Source organism: Bubalus bubalis, chromosome 3, assembly GCF_019923935.1.
Source record: "Bubalus bubalis isolate 160015118507 breed Murrah chromosome 3, NDDB_SH_1, whole genome shotgun sequence".
Lineage (NCBI taxonomy): Eukaryota > Metazoa > Chordata > Mammalia > Artiodactyla > Bovidae > Bubalus > Bubalus bubalis.
The window spans coordinates 54,573,307-54,587,034 of NC_059159.1; the positions used below are offsets into that span (position 1 = coordinate 54,573,307).

The window sequence follows — 13,728 nt, forward strand, 5'->3', positions numbered from 1 at the left end:
CACGGTCATTGTGAACAAAAGTCATCACCAGGTCCCTACAGTGTTTGGAGAGTGGAAGTGTGATCTCATTCTTTTTAAAAATTGACGAGTTTATTTGGCTGCGTCAGGTCTAAGTCGCGGCTGGGGGTGGGGGGGTGGGGAATCTTTGTTGCGTCACGCAGCATCTTTCATTGTGGTGCCCTGACCCTAGCTGCAGCCTGCAGGCTCAGTTGGTCTGCAGCATGTGATATCTTAGTTCCCTGACCATGTCCCCTGCATTGCAAGGTGGATTCTCAACCAGTGGCCTAGGAGGGAAGGCCTATGACCTCTTTCTTAAAGAAACTTATCCTTTTGGGAAGATAAGGTGACTTTCAAAGCAAGATGAACAGTGTAGTGTAGAGAGACAGGAAGAGGGTCAGCCCTGGACTAGTCTAGGACCACTGCCTGGGGAGCCTTGAAGCGGGGGTGGGAGGGATGTGAAAGTGTGCCTGCTGTTTCTTAGGCCAGGAACACCTGCCTGCCACCATGGTCTTTAAAAACCATTCATTGGCCTTTTCACATGGTATCTGTGCTCAAAAGCTTTACTAAAATTCACATCAGGTCTCAAGTCCCTGTTGAGCCCCTTCCAGGCTGTGCTCGCTGCAGTCCCAGGTCCACTGTTTGGTTGACCCCGGTCTTCCATGCCAGGGTAGCTCTCCTCTTCCCATTCAGAGCGGGAACAAGGGCAGAAATCCTTATGTGTATGCACTTAAGCATTAAATCAGGAGTGGGCCCTCCATGGGGGTTTGCTGAGCTGAAGCCAAGGAAGGCGTATGTCCAGGTTACAGTGAAATCTGCACAAGATGAGTCTGTAGGTCTGGGTTCTAGTTCCGGTTGTTGCAGTTTTTACTGGTGTGACCTTGTGCCCATTATGGTCTCTCTGACTACGAAATAGGGATGGTATTTGCCTCTTTGGCTTCCAGTTAGTGTTAATACTATGAGAATTACTTGAGACAATGAACACAAAACTCACTTATAATATGTGTGATGGGTACCTTTATTACGCTCTTGAGGAGCAGTGGAAAACAGGTTTGAACAGATAGGATGGGATCGGATCACGGTGGCCTCCGTAACTACACAGAGGAGTTGAGTGGGTGTAAGAAGGTTGGAGCAGAGAAGTAACATAGTGAAGACAGCGTCAGGTCAAAGGAAGATTCGGCCAGACATGACATACAGAAAGGGATGGGGGGTGGGCAGTGAGGGAGGGAGGAAGAGACATGTCAGAAAGACTTCCGTCTCTGCAGTCATCCCACTTGGAGGCAGAGACTCTAAGCTTGCCAACCTGAGTACCGGAAGAACAGTGACGTCACTAACAGAGGTCAAGGTGGGGAAGAGAGCTGCATTTCTCAACATACTGAGTTAGAGGACAGCATTCAAGTGGCAGACAGAGATATGGGTTGGAGGTCTGGGAGATGGGGAGGAAACCTGAGCACAGGGAAGGGCTAGAGCCAGGAGAACGAATGAGCTCTCAAGGGAAGAGGAAGGAGATGCAGGATGTGGGAGCTGAACCAGGTGAGTGCTTAGGACTGGGGAGTAAGAATGTTAGCAAAGGAAACAGGTCCAGCATATTCCTGCGTCTAAATAGTGAGGCTTGTTGCAGTGGTCCTGCATTCACCAGGTTTTATACAGTTCTTCGTTTGCTTTTGTTGGGTAGACCTGATACTTTTCTTTTAAAGATTTTTTTAAGGTGGACCATTTTTAAAGCCTTCATTGAACTTGTAACAATATTGTTTTTATTTTATTTTATTTTATTTATTTTTGAGGCATGTGGGATCTTAGTACCTTAGCTCCCTGACCAGGGATTAAACCCACACCCCCCGCACTGGAAGGGGAAGTCTTAACAACTGGACCACGAGAGAAGTCCTATGGGTAGAACTGATCTTGACTGTGTATCCTTAAAAGGCGAGCGCAACTCTTTTTGTAATTTTATGTAGTCTTCCTTGACTTATGATGGGGTTAAGTCCCCACAAACACATCATAAGTTGAAAATATCGTAAGTTTAAAATGCATTTAATACACCTACCACCCCTCTACATCAGAATTTAGGCCAGCCTACCTTAAACACGCTCAGAACACTTCCATTAACCTACAGTTGGGCAAAATCCTCTAAGACAAAGCTTATTTTATAATGAAGTGCTGAATATCTCGTGCAGTTTGTTGAATACTGTACTGAAAGTGAAAAAGAGGATGGTTGTGAGAGTATCGGCTGTGCACCCTTGCGCTGGCACGGCTGACGGCATCACGAGACGGTATCACGTACCTGTCACTAGGTTAGGAGAAGATCAAGATTCCAAAATCAAAGTACAGTTTCCACGGCATGCAGATTTTTCACACCATTGTAAAGTTAAAAAATTGTAAGCAAACCATTGTAAGATTGGGGACCATTTGTTTAACACTCAACATTCTGTTCTCTGATAGTGAAACTGGTATTACAGGAAAAACTGTGCCTCCGAAGAATTCTTGGTTTTCTTAGAATGATACCCTTTCCCCAAATGAATAATGGCTGGGGACTTCCCTGGTGGTCCGGTGGCTAAGACTCCATGCTCCCAGTGCAGGGGGTCTGGGTTCGATCCCTGGTCAGGGAACTGGATCTCACATCCTGCAACTAAAGATCTTGCATGCCAGCAAGTAAAGACCTCCAATGCTGCAACGAAGATCACGGCAGCGAAGACTGAAGATCCCACGTGCCACTAAGACCGACACAGTCAAATAGACAAAAATAAATGACGACTTGCCACTAGAAGACACTCACCGGCTTCTTTCTTTTCAAACAAAGTGGGATGAGAATCTTATCATCTGATTCAAGTGGGATGATAAGGCTTTCTCTGAGGCCAGCCCTGATGCCCGCCTCTGTTCTCGGGCACCCAGACGAGGCTCACTCGCGTTGTGCAGCCTCGTTCGTCCTTCTAGGCTCCGACCAAGCCCGGCTCAGAACCGGGCCGTCCGTTTCCCTGACTACCTGGGAGCTGCACTATGTGACAGGGTGGCTCTGAGAGTGAAAGCAAGCTGGCACTGTGGAGCTGGGAACGAGGAAATACGAGTCGAGTGTGTGTGCGTGTGTTCTGTGTCTGTGAGGTTGGGCGTTGTTCCTGAGCTCCATCCCAGAGCTGCCAAAAGGTGGGAGACTGACTGGCTGGGTTAATCATGCATTCTGAGCTTTTGATGGGGCTCGACGAGACAGATGCCTGAGCAGGTTCAGTGAACAACTTGGTTGAGGTCACCTTGGCTGATGGAGGAAGGGCACTTGCCCTCCTGTGGCAAAGACAGGAAATGGCTTTCCTGTCACTCCCAGGGTAGCGCTCAGTGTGGCAAGCGGGTCTCTGATTGGATGAGCCCAGCACTGGAGCAGTTTCTGTGGAGAGGTTGAACCAGACAAGTGTTTATTGCTGCAACACGAAAATTAAAAGGTTGCTAGGGGAAGGCAAGGGAGGCAGGAAGTTAAGTGCCGAGTCCCCTACAAATGCCGCTGCCGTGGTCCACCCCCAGCCCATCGGTGCAGATTACAGAGAAGGGATTTTCCTTGAATGCTAGCTGACAATGAAATTACATTTGGGGTATAGTTTTACCCTCGACTGATGCTTTTCCTGAACTGGAACTGAAATGTCAGTCACCTGACCTTCTAGTCACTCAGTTCTTTTAATTAAAAGATGGTTCTAAGCAAAATCTAGTGGTGGTCCATTTATTATTTATCAAGCATTTTCCTTCCAGCAGTTAGTGAAAGGTCAGTGGCTTCAACGGATGCTTTGTTTTGGGTGAGCAGCTTAGATGAAAAAGATACACAATCAATCTCCACTCCCTCCTATTTGCTCACAGGCAGGACACTGTTTAATAGTCACTGTGGCATTTAGGATCTCAGACCTCTTGAAACATGCGGAAAAGTGCATGTGCATCCCTTGCTGCTGAACATTTCTCCAAAAGCAAACATCAGGTTGTGATTATGGTTAATAATGAGATATTGATTGTTTGAAAATGTCACCGCCTGGGACGTTGGCCCCAGCACCTCTAGATGGCGCTGCCCTCTCACGCTGACGGGCCACGATCGGTTCATTTTCTTGCCTCGGGATACCTTGCCTTTCAAGGTTGGCGAGTGTCCTTGGAAAATGATGTTCTGGCTGAGATTTAGGAAGCTGAGGTCCTGGGGGTGCCTGGGGGTACAGTAGAGATGGGAGTGGAAGGGCCACAGGACACATGCTAAGACCTGCAGAGTGGGGGTGGGTGGACCCAGCGCAGTCTGCACCCTAACAGGAGCAGAAGGGGAAGGACCTAACCAGTGCTGAGCCCCTGGAGTCTCTGCCCGCAGCAGGGTTCTCTGACCTTCTCCACTCAGTCTGCGAATTTGCTTCAGAGGATGGAGGGGGAGAACGGTGCAGGCAGAGGGGGCAGTGCGGAGCCACAGAAAACACCCAGGCCTGTGGCCAGAAAGACCTGAGATTGAAACCCTGATCAGTTGCTTTGTCTTGTGACATGAGGGGAGTGAGCGAGTAAATAGCTTGTGCCTCGGTTTCCTTATCTGCAGGACAGGAAAACCCACAGCTACCTCTTGGAGTTGTGATATGCAGCAAACAAGCGTCAACAAACCGGATCTGTCTTCACTCTCCCTGCTTGGAAAGCTTCAGCAACTGTTGATTCCCACTGGATGGAAATGAACGTGCTTTAGACCAAAATGCAGAAGAAACAAAACGTTGGCGTCACATACCTTTTCACCAGATGCTTGTTTAATCATTTGTCTTTTCTCAACCCTCTCCCCCAGTAGTTACCATCTCCTTTATCTTCTTCCAGCCTCCTAGTAGCCAATCAATCAACCAAAACACACAAAGGAGGAAACCAAAGACCATCCTGGGAACTTGTCCATTATTGGAACTTACCCAATGCTGGTAGGTTTCACTGAAAAACTTGCTTTTCTTTAGTTATTTCTTAAGCAGATTGTGTGTGTGTGTGTGTGTGTAGAAACTGGTGTCTTACTGGCATTCCTTCTGTCCCTTTTTCCCTTTGTCATTGTTGCTCCCCTGCCTTCCTTGTGGTAATCTTTTCTCCTTTCTTTCTCTCCTCTGCACCCCAGACTGTAGGGGGAAGCCAGGGGGTCATGACCTAGAGGCCTGGAGGAAGAGCTCTGGCCTCTTTCCTCCGGAGGTCTCAGTCAAAAGAATTGTGCTTGAGTCCTGGCGCTTGCTTCCCTGTGTGACTGTGGCTTTGGGCAGGTCACTTAATCCTTCTAAATATTCAGTTCTAGTGAAGTGAAGAAGTGAAAGCGCTCAGTCATGTCCAGCTCTTTGTGACCCCATGGACTGAACTGTCCATGGAATTCTCCAGGCCAGAAGAGTGGGTAGCCTTTCCCTTCTCCAGGGGATCTTCCCAACCCAGGGATCGAACCCAGGTCTCCTGCATTACAGGTGGATTCTTTACCAGCTGAGCCACAAGGGGAGCCCAAGAATTCTGGAGTGGGTAGCCTCTCCCTTCTCCAGGGGATCTTCCTGACCCAGGAATCAAACCGGAGAGCCTACTAGGTCCTTGAAAGTGTGTTTGTTGAGTGAACGAATGGACAAATAAACGTTTCCCCATCCATACCGTGGGGAGACTCGTACCAGCACCATGTATGCTTTGGGGGCAGAACCCATACAAGATGCAGATGTGACAGAATGGTGTAAACGCTCGAGCCTCCTACAGTGACAGGAAATAGCGGTGTGGGGAGATGGAAATGGCCCTGGCCACAGAGCCAGGCTTCCCCCAGGAGAGCAGAAGCGGGGACTTTGGAGGGTCCAGAGCAGCAAGGAGGCCGGTGGTCTCTCCTGCTGAGGAGTCCTGCTGAGGAGGCCCGCTCTTGCACAATCCCCTGCAGACACGCTCAGGATCACCTACTTGCACATTAAACGTGGGGAGAGGGGGTCCTGAGCTCTCTCACCAGTTTCCCTGGCTTCTGCCAAGTACTGGCGGGCGAGACGACCCTGCTCCAGCTCCCTGCCTCTGCACTCTCCTGCAGCTCATCCCCTTCTGGGGCCGGCTTCCTGCCAGGCTCCATCCCCCTGCCCTGGCACAGCCCCTGGAGGCTTCCAGCCAACCCCCCCCCCCGCCCCCGCCCCGCCCAGGGTAAAATTCAACGGACCATGGGCTGGTGTTGTCACTGCTGCCTCAGCCTTGGGCTGACTGTCACCTCTCATGGCAAGGCAGGGTCTCCAGTTCAGACCGGGCAGAGGGAGGGTCCAGGCCCAGTGCCTGGCTGATCTCACCGCACCCGGCTCCTGCCACTCGTGGGGGTCCCTGAAGTTAGAATAAGAGGCTTAACCTCAGAAAAACAGCAAATTAAATCCTAAGAAGGCAACCTCGGCCCCTCTCTCACTTTCCCACTTTTGGATGTGAGAGAGCAGGAAGGGGCTGTGGGAGACAGCCCAGCTGAGTAGGAACATCTGGTAACCTGAGTTCCAGGCAGATAAAATGCACCAGAATTTCCCACAGTCCTACGGCTTTCCAGCGGTGTCTCCTGGCCTGGGCAACTTAAGTGCCAATCCAGCATGTCCTCAGGACTGGACCTGTTTATTCCTTCCCTTTTGATTACTGAAGTAATCAAAATCAAATTCAGACCAACCTCTGAAAAGCACCACTTTGAATACCTATGAAGTCAAGAAGGTTGAATTTAGGAAAGTCTCATCTACAGGACTTTGTTCCCCTGAGCTGTAGGCCACTTATAATTAATATTAATGAAAGACAGATGACAGATGCTTATTGCTCAACTGACAGACGCGCTGCCAAAGCCCACGGGGGTTACTTTAAGATCTAAAGGACTTGAATGTACTTTACTGTCACGTTGAAGAGAATAGAACTTTCAGGGTGTAATCAAAATTTCGTATGTATGAGAACTCAGTGACCCACAGGCAACGTCTGCCTTAACAACACATCACGACACAAAAGAACTGAGTGTTCCGCCATTGCTTACCGACATTTAGAAATAGCTCCTTTAAGCCCCAGACCGAGGCGGGAGATGACGGGAGACGGTAGGTGCAGCACAGGCTCCGGCTCCTGGAGACCCCCGCCCAGACTCAGCTCATCCCCTAACTGGGAGACCCCCGCCCAGACTCAGCTCATCCCCTAACTGGGAGACCCCCGCCCAGACTCAGCTCATCCCCTAACTGGGAGACCCCCGCCCAGACTCAGCTCATCCCCTAACTGGGAGACCCCAGCGTTCACTTTTCACTTTCATGCATTGGAGAAGGAGACGGCAACCCACTCCAGTGTTCTTGCCTGGAGAATCCCAGGGACGGGGGAGCCTGGTGGGCTGCCGTCTATGGGGTCGCACAGAGTCGGACACGACTGAAATGACTTAGCATTAGCCCAGACTCAGCTCATCCCCTAATTGGCTGTGACTTTGGGACGTCGTTAACCTTTTCAGCCATTTGTAAAATAAAGGGTTGAGCTGCAAGACCTCAAAAGACAGAGTCTTTGGGTCTGTGGGTCTGAGAAGAACCGTAAAGCTGGGGCGAGAAAGCATGCTCCAAGACTTACTAAATACATACTCAAGATCTTTTCAGTTTTTAAATGTTGATTATGGAAACACTCACAAAGGTAGAGAAAACAGTGCAATGATCCCCCACATATTCATCATGTAGACTTTACTCATTAATATTTTGCCATATCTGCTCGTCTGTATTTTTTTTGAAAATTTTTTTAAATAGAAAAATTATTTATTTCTGCTCTTTTCATGTATCTTATTGTTCCAGAAACAGTCTTCCGTACATATCTGAAACGATGTACTGTCACACACTCTGTTTAAAGGCAAAGCATGATTGATAAAGCTGATCACCTGTCCAGAGTCCTCAGCTTATGGGATCTCACTTCCGGGTTTTACATTAATTTCTGAAGGTCAGAAAAGTCACCTCCAAAAAATGTCAAGGGCTTTGTAAAAAACAATCACTTTATTCAGTATTATAGCTGTAGAAATGAAGTACATTTTCTTTAAGAAAAAAAAAAAAAACCCACAAAGAAAATGCCACTTAACATCATTGGTACGTCAGTAAAGGCCAGCAGGAAAAAAATACTGATAAGCTTGTTTCTGACACCAAAAAGGCATTCTAGTCCAAGCTTTAATATGGTTCCTATTTTTTCACTAGATGTTTCTTTTCTGCTACTTTTTATCCTTTTCCGTATTTCATATCCGAGGACTGGTACAGCCTTTAAAATTTCATTAACAGGAGAAAATTCAGTACCTGCTGATTTCTTCTCAAAAGACACTCTAAACCATTAGATACCCCAGCAGCTTCATTCTCATGAAGACTCTAGCCATGAAAAAACTCAAACAGGAAGCTGGATGCAAGTCCTTCCATAACATACTGTTCATTTAGGCCAAGAAAGCGACTGGTCTCTGATGCCCGTGTTCATCAGTCACTGAACCAACACTTGGAGGTTCAACAATAACATCACAAAGCATCCCTCCAGTAATGAGGAAGTAAGACACCACCACCAGAGTGCACACCATCGTGGCTGACGGCGTGTGCACCCAGGGCAGCTTCTTCAGCTTCAGGTTCAGGCATTCGAGCGCTAAGAACAGGACTCGGTCCAAACTCTCCATGTTGGTGGTGGTGGGGGAAGCTCTCAGCCTCCAACTTCACGTGCCACCCAGAAACAGCTGACATATTTTTAAAGTAAGTCCAGACATGGCCTCTGTCACCCAAGGCTAGAGTCTTTCCTCGTGGCTCAGCTGGTTAAGAGTCTGCCTGTAAAGCAGGAGACCTGGATTCACTCTCTGGGTCAGGAAGATCCCTTGGAGAAGGAAATGGCAGCCCACTCCAATATTCTTGCCTGGAGAATCCCATGGACAGAGGAGCCTGGCGGGTTATAGTCTATGGGGTCACAAAGAGTCAGACAGGGCTGAACAACTTCCACTTTTACCCAAGGCTACAGTCTGCTTCTGCACGGTGCTGGAGTGACTGTGAGGAGATTCCCCACGTCCAAGGGCAGAGCAAGAGACTTCCAGAAAAACATTTACTTCTGCTTTATTGACTATGCCAAAGCCTTTGACTGTGTGGATCACAACAAACAGTGGAAAATTCTTCAAGAGATGGGAACACCAGACCACCTGACCTGCCTCCTGAGAAATCTGCATGCAGGTCAAGAAGCAATAGTTAGAACCAGACATGGAACAACAGACTGGTTCCAAATCGGGAAAGGAGTACATCAAGGTTGTATATTGTCACCCTTCCTGTTTAACTTATATGCAGAGTACATGATGAGAAATGCTGGACTGGATAAAGCACAAGCTGGAATCAAGATTGCCATAAGAAATATCAATAACCTCAGATATGCAGATGACACCACTCTTATGGCAGAAAGTGAAGAACTAAAGAGCCTCTTGATGAAAGTGAAAGAGGAGAGTGAAAGAGTTGGCTTAAAGCTCAACATTCAGCAAACTAAGATCATGGCATCTGGTCCCATCATTTCATGACAAATAGATGGGGATACAATGGAAACAGTGACAGACTTTATTTTTTGGGCTCCAAAATCACTGTGGGTAGTGACTGCAGCCATGAAATTAAAAGACACTTGCTCTTTGGAAGAAAAGTTATGACCAACCTAGACAGCATATTAAAAAGCAGAGACATTACTTTGCCAACAAAGGTCATATAGTCTAAGCTATGGTTTTTCCAGTAGTCATGTATGGATGTGAGAGTTGGACCATAAAGAAGGCTGAGCACCGAAGAACTGATGCCTTTGAACTGTGGTGTTGGAGAAGACTCTTGAGAGCTCCTTGGACAACAGGGAGATTCAACCAGTCAATCCTAAAGGAAATCAGTCCTGAATATTCATTGGAAGGACTGATGCTGAAGCTGAAACTCCAATTCTTTGGCCACGTGATACAAAGAACTGACTCATTGGAAAAAACCCTGTTTCTGGGAAAGATTGAAGGCAGGAAGAGAAGGGGATGACAAAGGATGAGATAGTTGGACAGCATCATCCATGAGGTCAAAGAGTTGGACATGACTGAGCGACTGAACTGAACTGAACTGACAGTCTGCTTCTTTGAAAAACAAGACTTTAATAATACCATCGTTAGGCCTGAGAAGATGGTAATTAAAAGTAATTTAGGGACTTCTTTGGCAGTCCAATGGTTATGACTTGGAGAGGGCGTGGGTTTGACCCCTGATCAGGGAACTAAGATCCCACATTGCCTTGCACGCATGCAATCCCCAGTCCATATTTGCATTTCCCCATAGTTCTCTGGACAGGCTCCTAGCCTCCTCCTACCCCATGTCAATCCCTGGGGTCAACCACTGTTAACTACACCTAGTTTTAGTGCCCCTGGTGATTCCCTTTCCAGAAATCATAGTTTATACCACCAATTCTTGTTTACCACCTTCGGTCACAGTGTCTGAGCTTCCTGTTACAATGGATGAGGGTTCAGCTAACTTGCTTCCCCTGTGGTGTATTTCCACCTAGTTCCTCTGAATAGTAATGTTGCAGGAAGGGGGCCCCTTCCAGGGCCTGAGAGTGGGCCTTTGTCTAACGCTTGGAAATGAATTGTCCAAGGAGACACATGCTGACAAAGCAAGAAGCTTTATGGAGCCCTGGCGGAGAGCAGCAGGGTGGGGGAACCCAGGAGGCCCGCTCTGCCACATGGCTGGCAGTCTCAGGGTTTATGGCAATGAGATTGGTTTCTGGGTTTTCTTTGGCCCATCGCTCTGACTTGGGGTCTTTCCTGTGGCACACACATCGCTCAGTGAAGATGGATTCCAGTGAGAAGGACTCTGGGAGGTTGGTAGGACATATGGACTGGCGTCTCCTCTTTCCGTTTGGCCTTTCCTGAATTCTTCAGGTTGGTGATAACTTGTTAGTTCTGCGCTCCTTACCAGGACCTCCTGTTGTAAGATAACAGAGGCAGGTGGCTACTATCTTGCCTGGCCAGGGCAGGCAGTTCCAGTCAGTGGTTCCCCTAACGGTAACACTGACTGAGGGTCTACTTTGGGATGAATTGTGTCGTCCCCCAAAGATATGCTGAAGTCCTCATTTCCGGTGCCTGTGAATGTCACCTTATTTGACAATCAGGTCTTTGCAGATGTAAACAAACGAATGCATGGTCATATTGCATTAGAGCGAGCCCCAAATCTAATGGCTGGCATCCTTAGGAGAGAGGTATTTGGAAACAGACCCACACAAAGAGGGAAGACAGCTGCGTGAAGACAGAGGCAGAAACTGGAGAGATGTGAGCAAAAACCAGAGTGCTGAGGGTTGCCTGCAACCAGCGGAAGCTGGGAGAGGCAAGGAGGGGTCCTCCCTTAGGCCCCTCAGGGAGAGCGTGGCCCCGCAGGCCCCCAGAATTGTGAAAGAATACATTCTTCTTGTTTCAGGCTATTCCATTTGTGGTGGTTTGTTATGGCAGCCCCAGGAAACCAGTACAGGGCCTTCCCAGGTGGCGCTAGTGGTAAAGAACCCACCTGCCAATGCAGGAGACACAAGAGACGCAAGTTTGATCCCTGGGTCAGGAAGATCCCCTGGAGGAGGGCACGGCAACCCACTCCAGTATTCTTGCCTGGAGAATCCCATGAACAGAGGAGCCTGGCAGGCTGCAGTCCATGGGGTCACAAAAGAGTTGGACACAACTTATGACTAAACAACAGCAACGATGTAAGGAGAAACCCAGTTCTTCCCTCCTGGGTATTTCTTCCTGTGAGTTGCCTTTACTGCTCACAGATAACACGTCTGGACAGCAAGTGTGTGGCCGTTTCCCCCTACAACAAACGATTCTCTGAGACATCAGCTGAGTATCCTACCGTTTAATTCAGTTCTGACCCTGTCTGCCGAGAGATAGCATTAGGTCCCCAGGTTGAGAGCCCAGTCTTTTAAGACTGCCCACCCCATCTCCCCTGCACATACCTCAGATGCCAGTCACAAATCCAGGTTATCATCTGTACTTCACACCAACCAGCTGTAGATCAGAGCTTCCAACCACCAGCTCCTTGGGTATGATTAATTTGCTACAGCAACTCACAGAACTGAGAGGAACACTTACTTACATTTACCAGTTTACATGTGATAAAGGACACAGATTAACGGCCGGATGGAAGAGATGCACAGGACAAGCCCTCTGCAGGATGTCTCCCTCCCAGTACTGCTACGTGTTTACAAACCTGGATGCATTTTGGACCCCACACTTTTGAGATTTTATGGAAGCTTCATCACGTAGGTACGATCAATCATTAACTCCATTTTCAGCCCTTCTCCCTCCTGAAGAGAATGGGGGGTTGGGGCTAAAAATTCCAAGCTTCTGATTGTGGCTTTGTCTTTCCGGTGACCAGCACCTCAACCAGGAACCATCCAAGAGCCCACTGCTTTAGAACAAAAGACACTCCTAGTCCACTGGAAATTACAAAGGTTTTGGGAGCGCTGTGTCAGGAGCTGGGGACAGAGACCGATGTATTTATCTAATTACAAATCACGATATCACAATTACATAAGATGCATACAGCTCTATTTCTTGTTGCATCAGCTACCTTGACTGTATATTTCGTAAGATAAGAAAAAGAACCAAAGGTTTCAACAGGCAGCTGAATGGACCCAGGGTCTGAGAAGTCAGAGGGATCATGAGCTGCCCCGGGCAAAGGGCGCATTCTTCCGAGCTAGGGTCATAGCTGCTCCAGCTTGAAGGCTGTAGGGGGTCCTAGTGGTGGAGCTGGAGTTGAAGGAGAGCCCTGCCCAGAGTTGAGGTTATCTCACGTGCTTCTAGGCACCAGCCCCCAGAATCTGCCTGCTTCCCTCTTGCTTCTCAGAGACCTGCTCTTCTGGAAAGGTTCCGGATGCAGGCTGTGGAGATGGGTCCTCACAGAGCAGCTTCCTCTGAGTCTGGTTTTGACATGAAGCACCAGTGTGCTTTGGGAGATGCTAGAAGATGATTGAGTGATGCTCCCCTTTTATTCTGTAGGAATGTTATTCACCATCTTTTCCACTCTGGAAATCCACGAGAGAAGTTTCTTTCATATCTTGATTCAAAGAAAATCTGTGCCTTTTCTGGACAACTGGGATGGCTTACTTTTGTGGTCTTGGAAAATCTAGTATCTTAGTTCCCCTTGGCTCTGGCTGTGAGGAAATTCAGAGTTAAAGTATCAGTCATGTGCAGCTCTGATGTAGGGGCTTACAATGGAACTTGCTTGATAGTTAGGGAATATTTCATGCATGCTAAAATTACAGAGACTATACAACAAATATTCACATACCCACCCCCCAGTTTCAGAAGCAAAATGAGCACACAAATGAAGCCCCCTGGGTACTCAGACCTGATTCCTTACCCCGTGATAAATAGCTTCCTGGACTAGGTATTTATGCTTCCCACTTAAAAAATAATAAATAAAAAAATCTTTCCCAATGTATGCATCTGTAACAAATGCACAATATTATTTTGTATGTTTTAAAACATATTAGTGGTTTCATACTCCGTATAGACCATATATGTGCGTGTGTGCATGCTAAGTCGCTTTAGTTGTGTCTGACTCTTTTCGACTGTATGGACTGCAACCGGCCAAGTTCCTCTGTCCATGGGATTCTCCAAGCAAGAATACTGGAGTGGGTTGCCACGCCCTCCTCCAGGGGATCTTCCCGACCCAGGGATTGAACCCGAGTCACTTACATCTCCTGCATTGGCAGGCGAGTTAGTTCTTTACCACTAGTACCGCCTGGGAAGCCCATACTGTTCTATAATTTGTTCTTTTTACTCAAAAATCTTATTTTGATACT

The 13,728-nt window shown here is 47.9% G+C and overlaps 1 protein-coding gene across 1 annotated transcript; it reads right to left on the reverse strand.

Annotated features, from left to right (window-relative positions):
* Positions 1-8,109: 8,109 nt before the first annotated feature.
* On the reverse strand, positions 8,110-8,684 carry LOC102406350 (oligosaccharyltransferase complex subunit OSTC-like). The gene has a single exon (XM_044939640.1). It carries the CDS (start codon positions 8,573-8,575, stop codon positions 8,345-8,347), a length of 231 nt encoding a protein of 76 aa, XP_044795575.1. The 5' UTR covers positions 8,576-8,684; the 3' UTR covers positions 8,110-8,344.
* Between the last annotated feature and the right edge of the window lie 5,044 nt (positions 8,685-13,728).

What these genes read in the sequence shown, in the direction of transcription:
- LOC102406350 (XM_044939640.1), bottom strand. Translation starts at nt 8,575, where the DNA reads ATGGAGAGTTTGGACCGAGTCCTGTTCTTAGCGCTCGAATGCCTGAAC.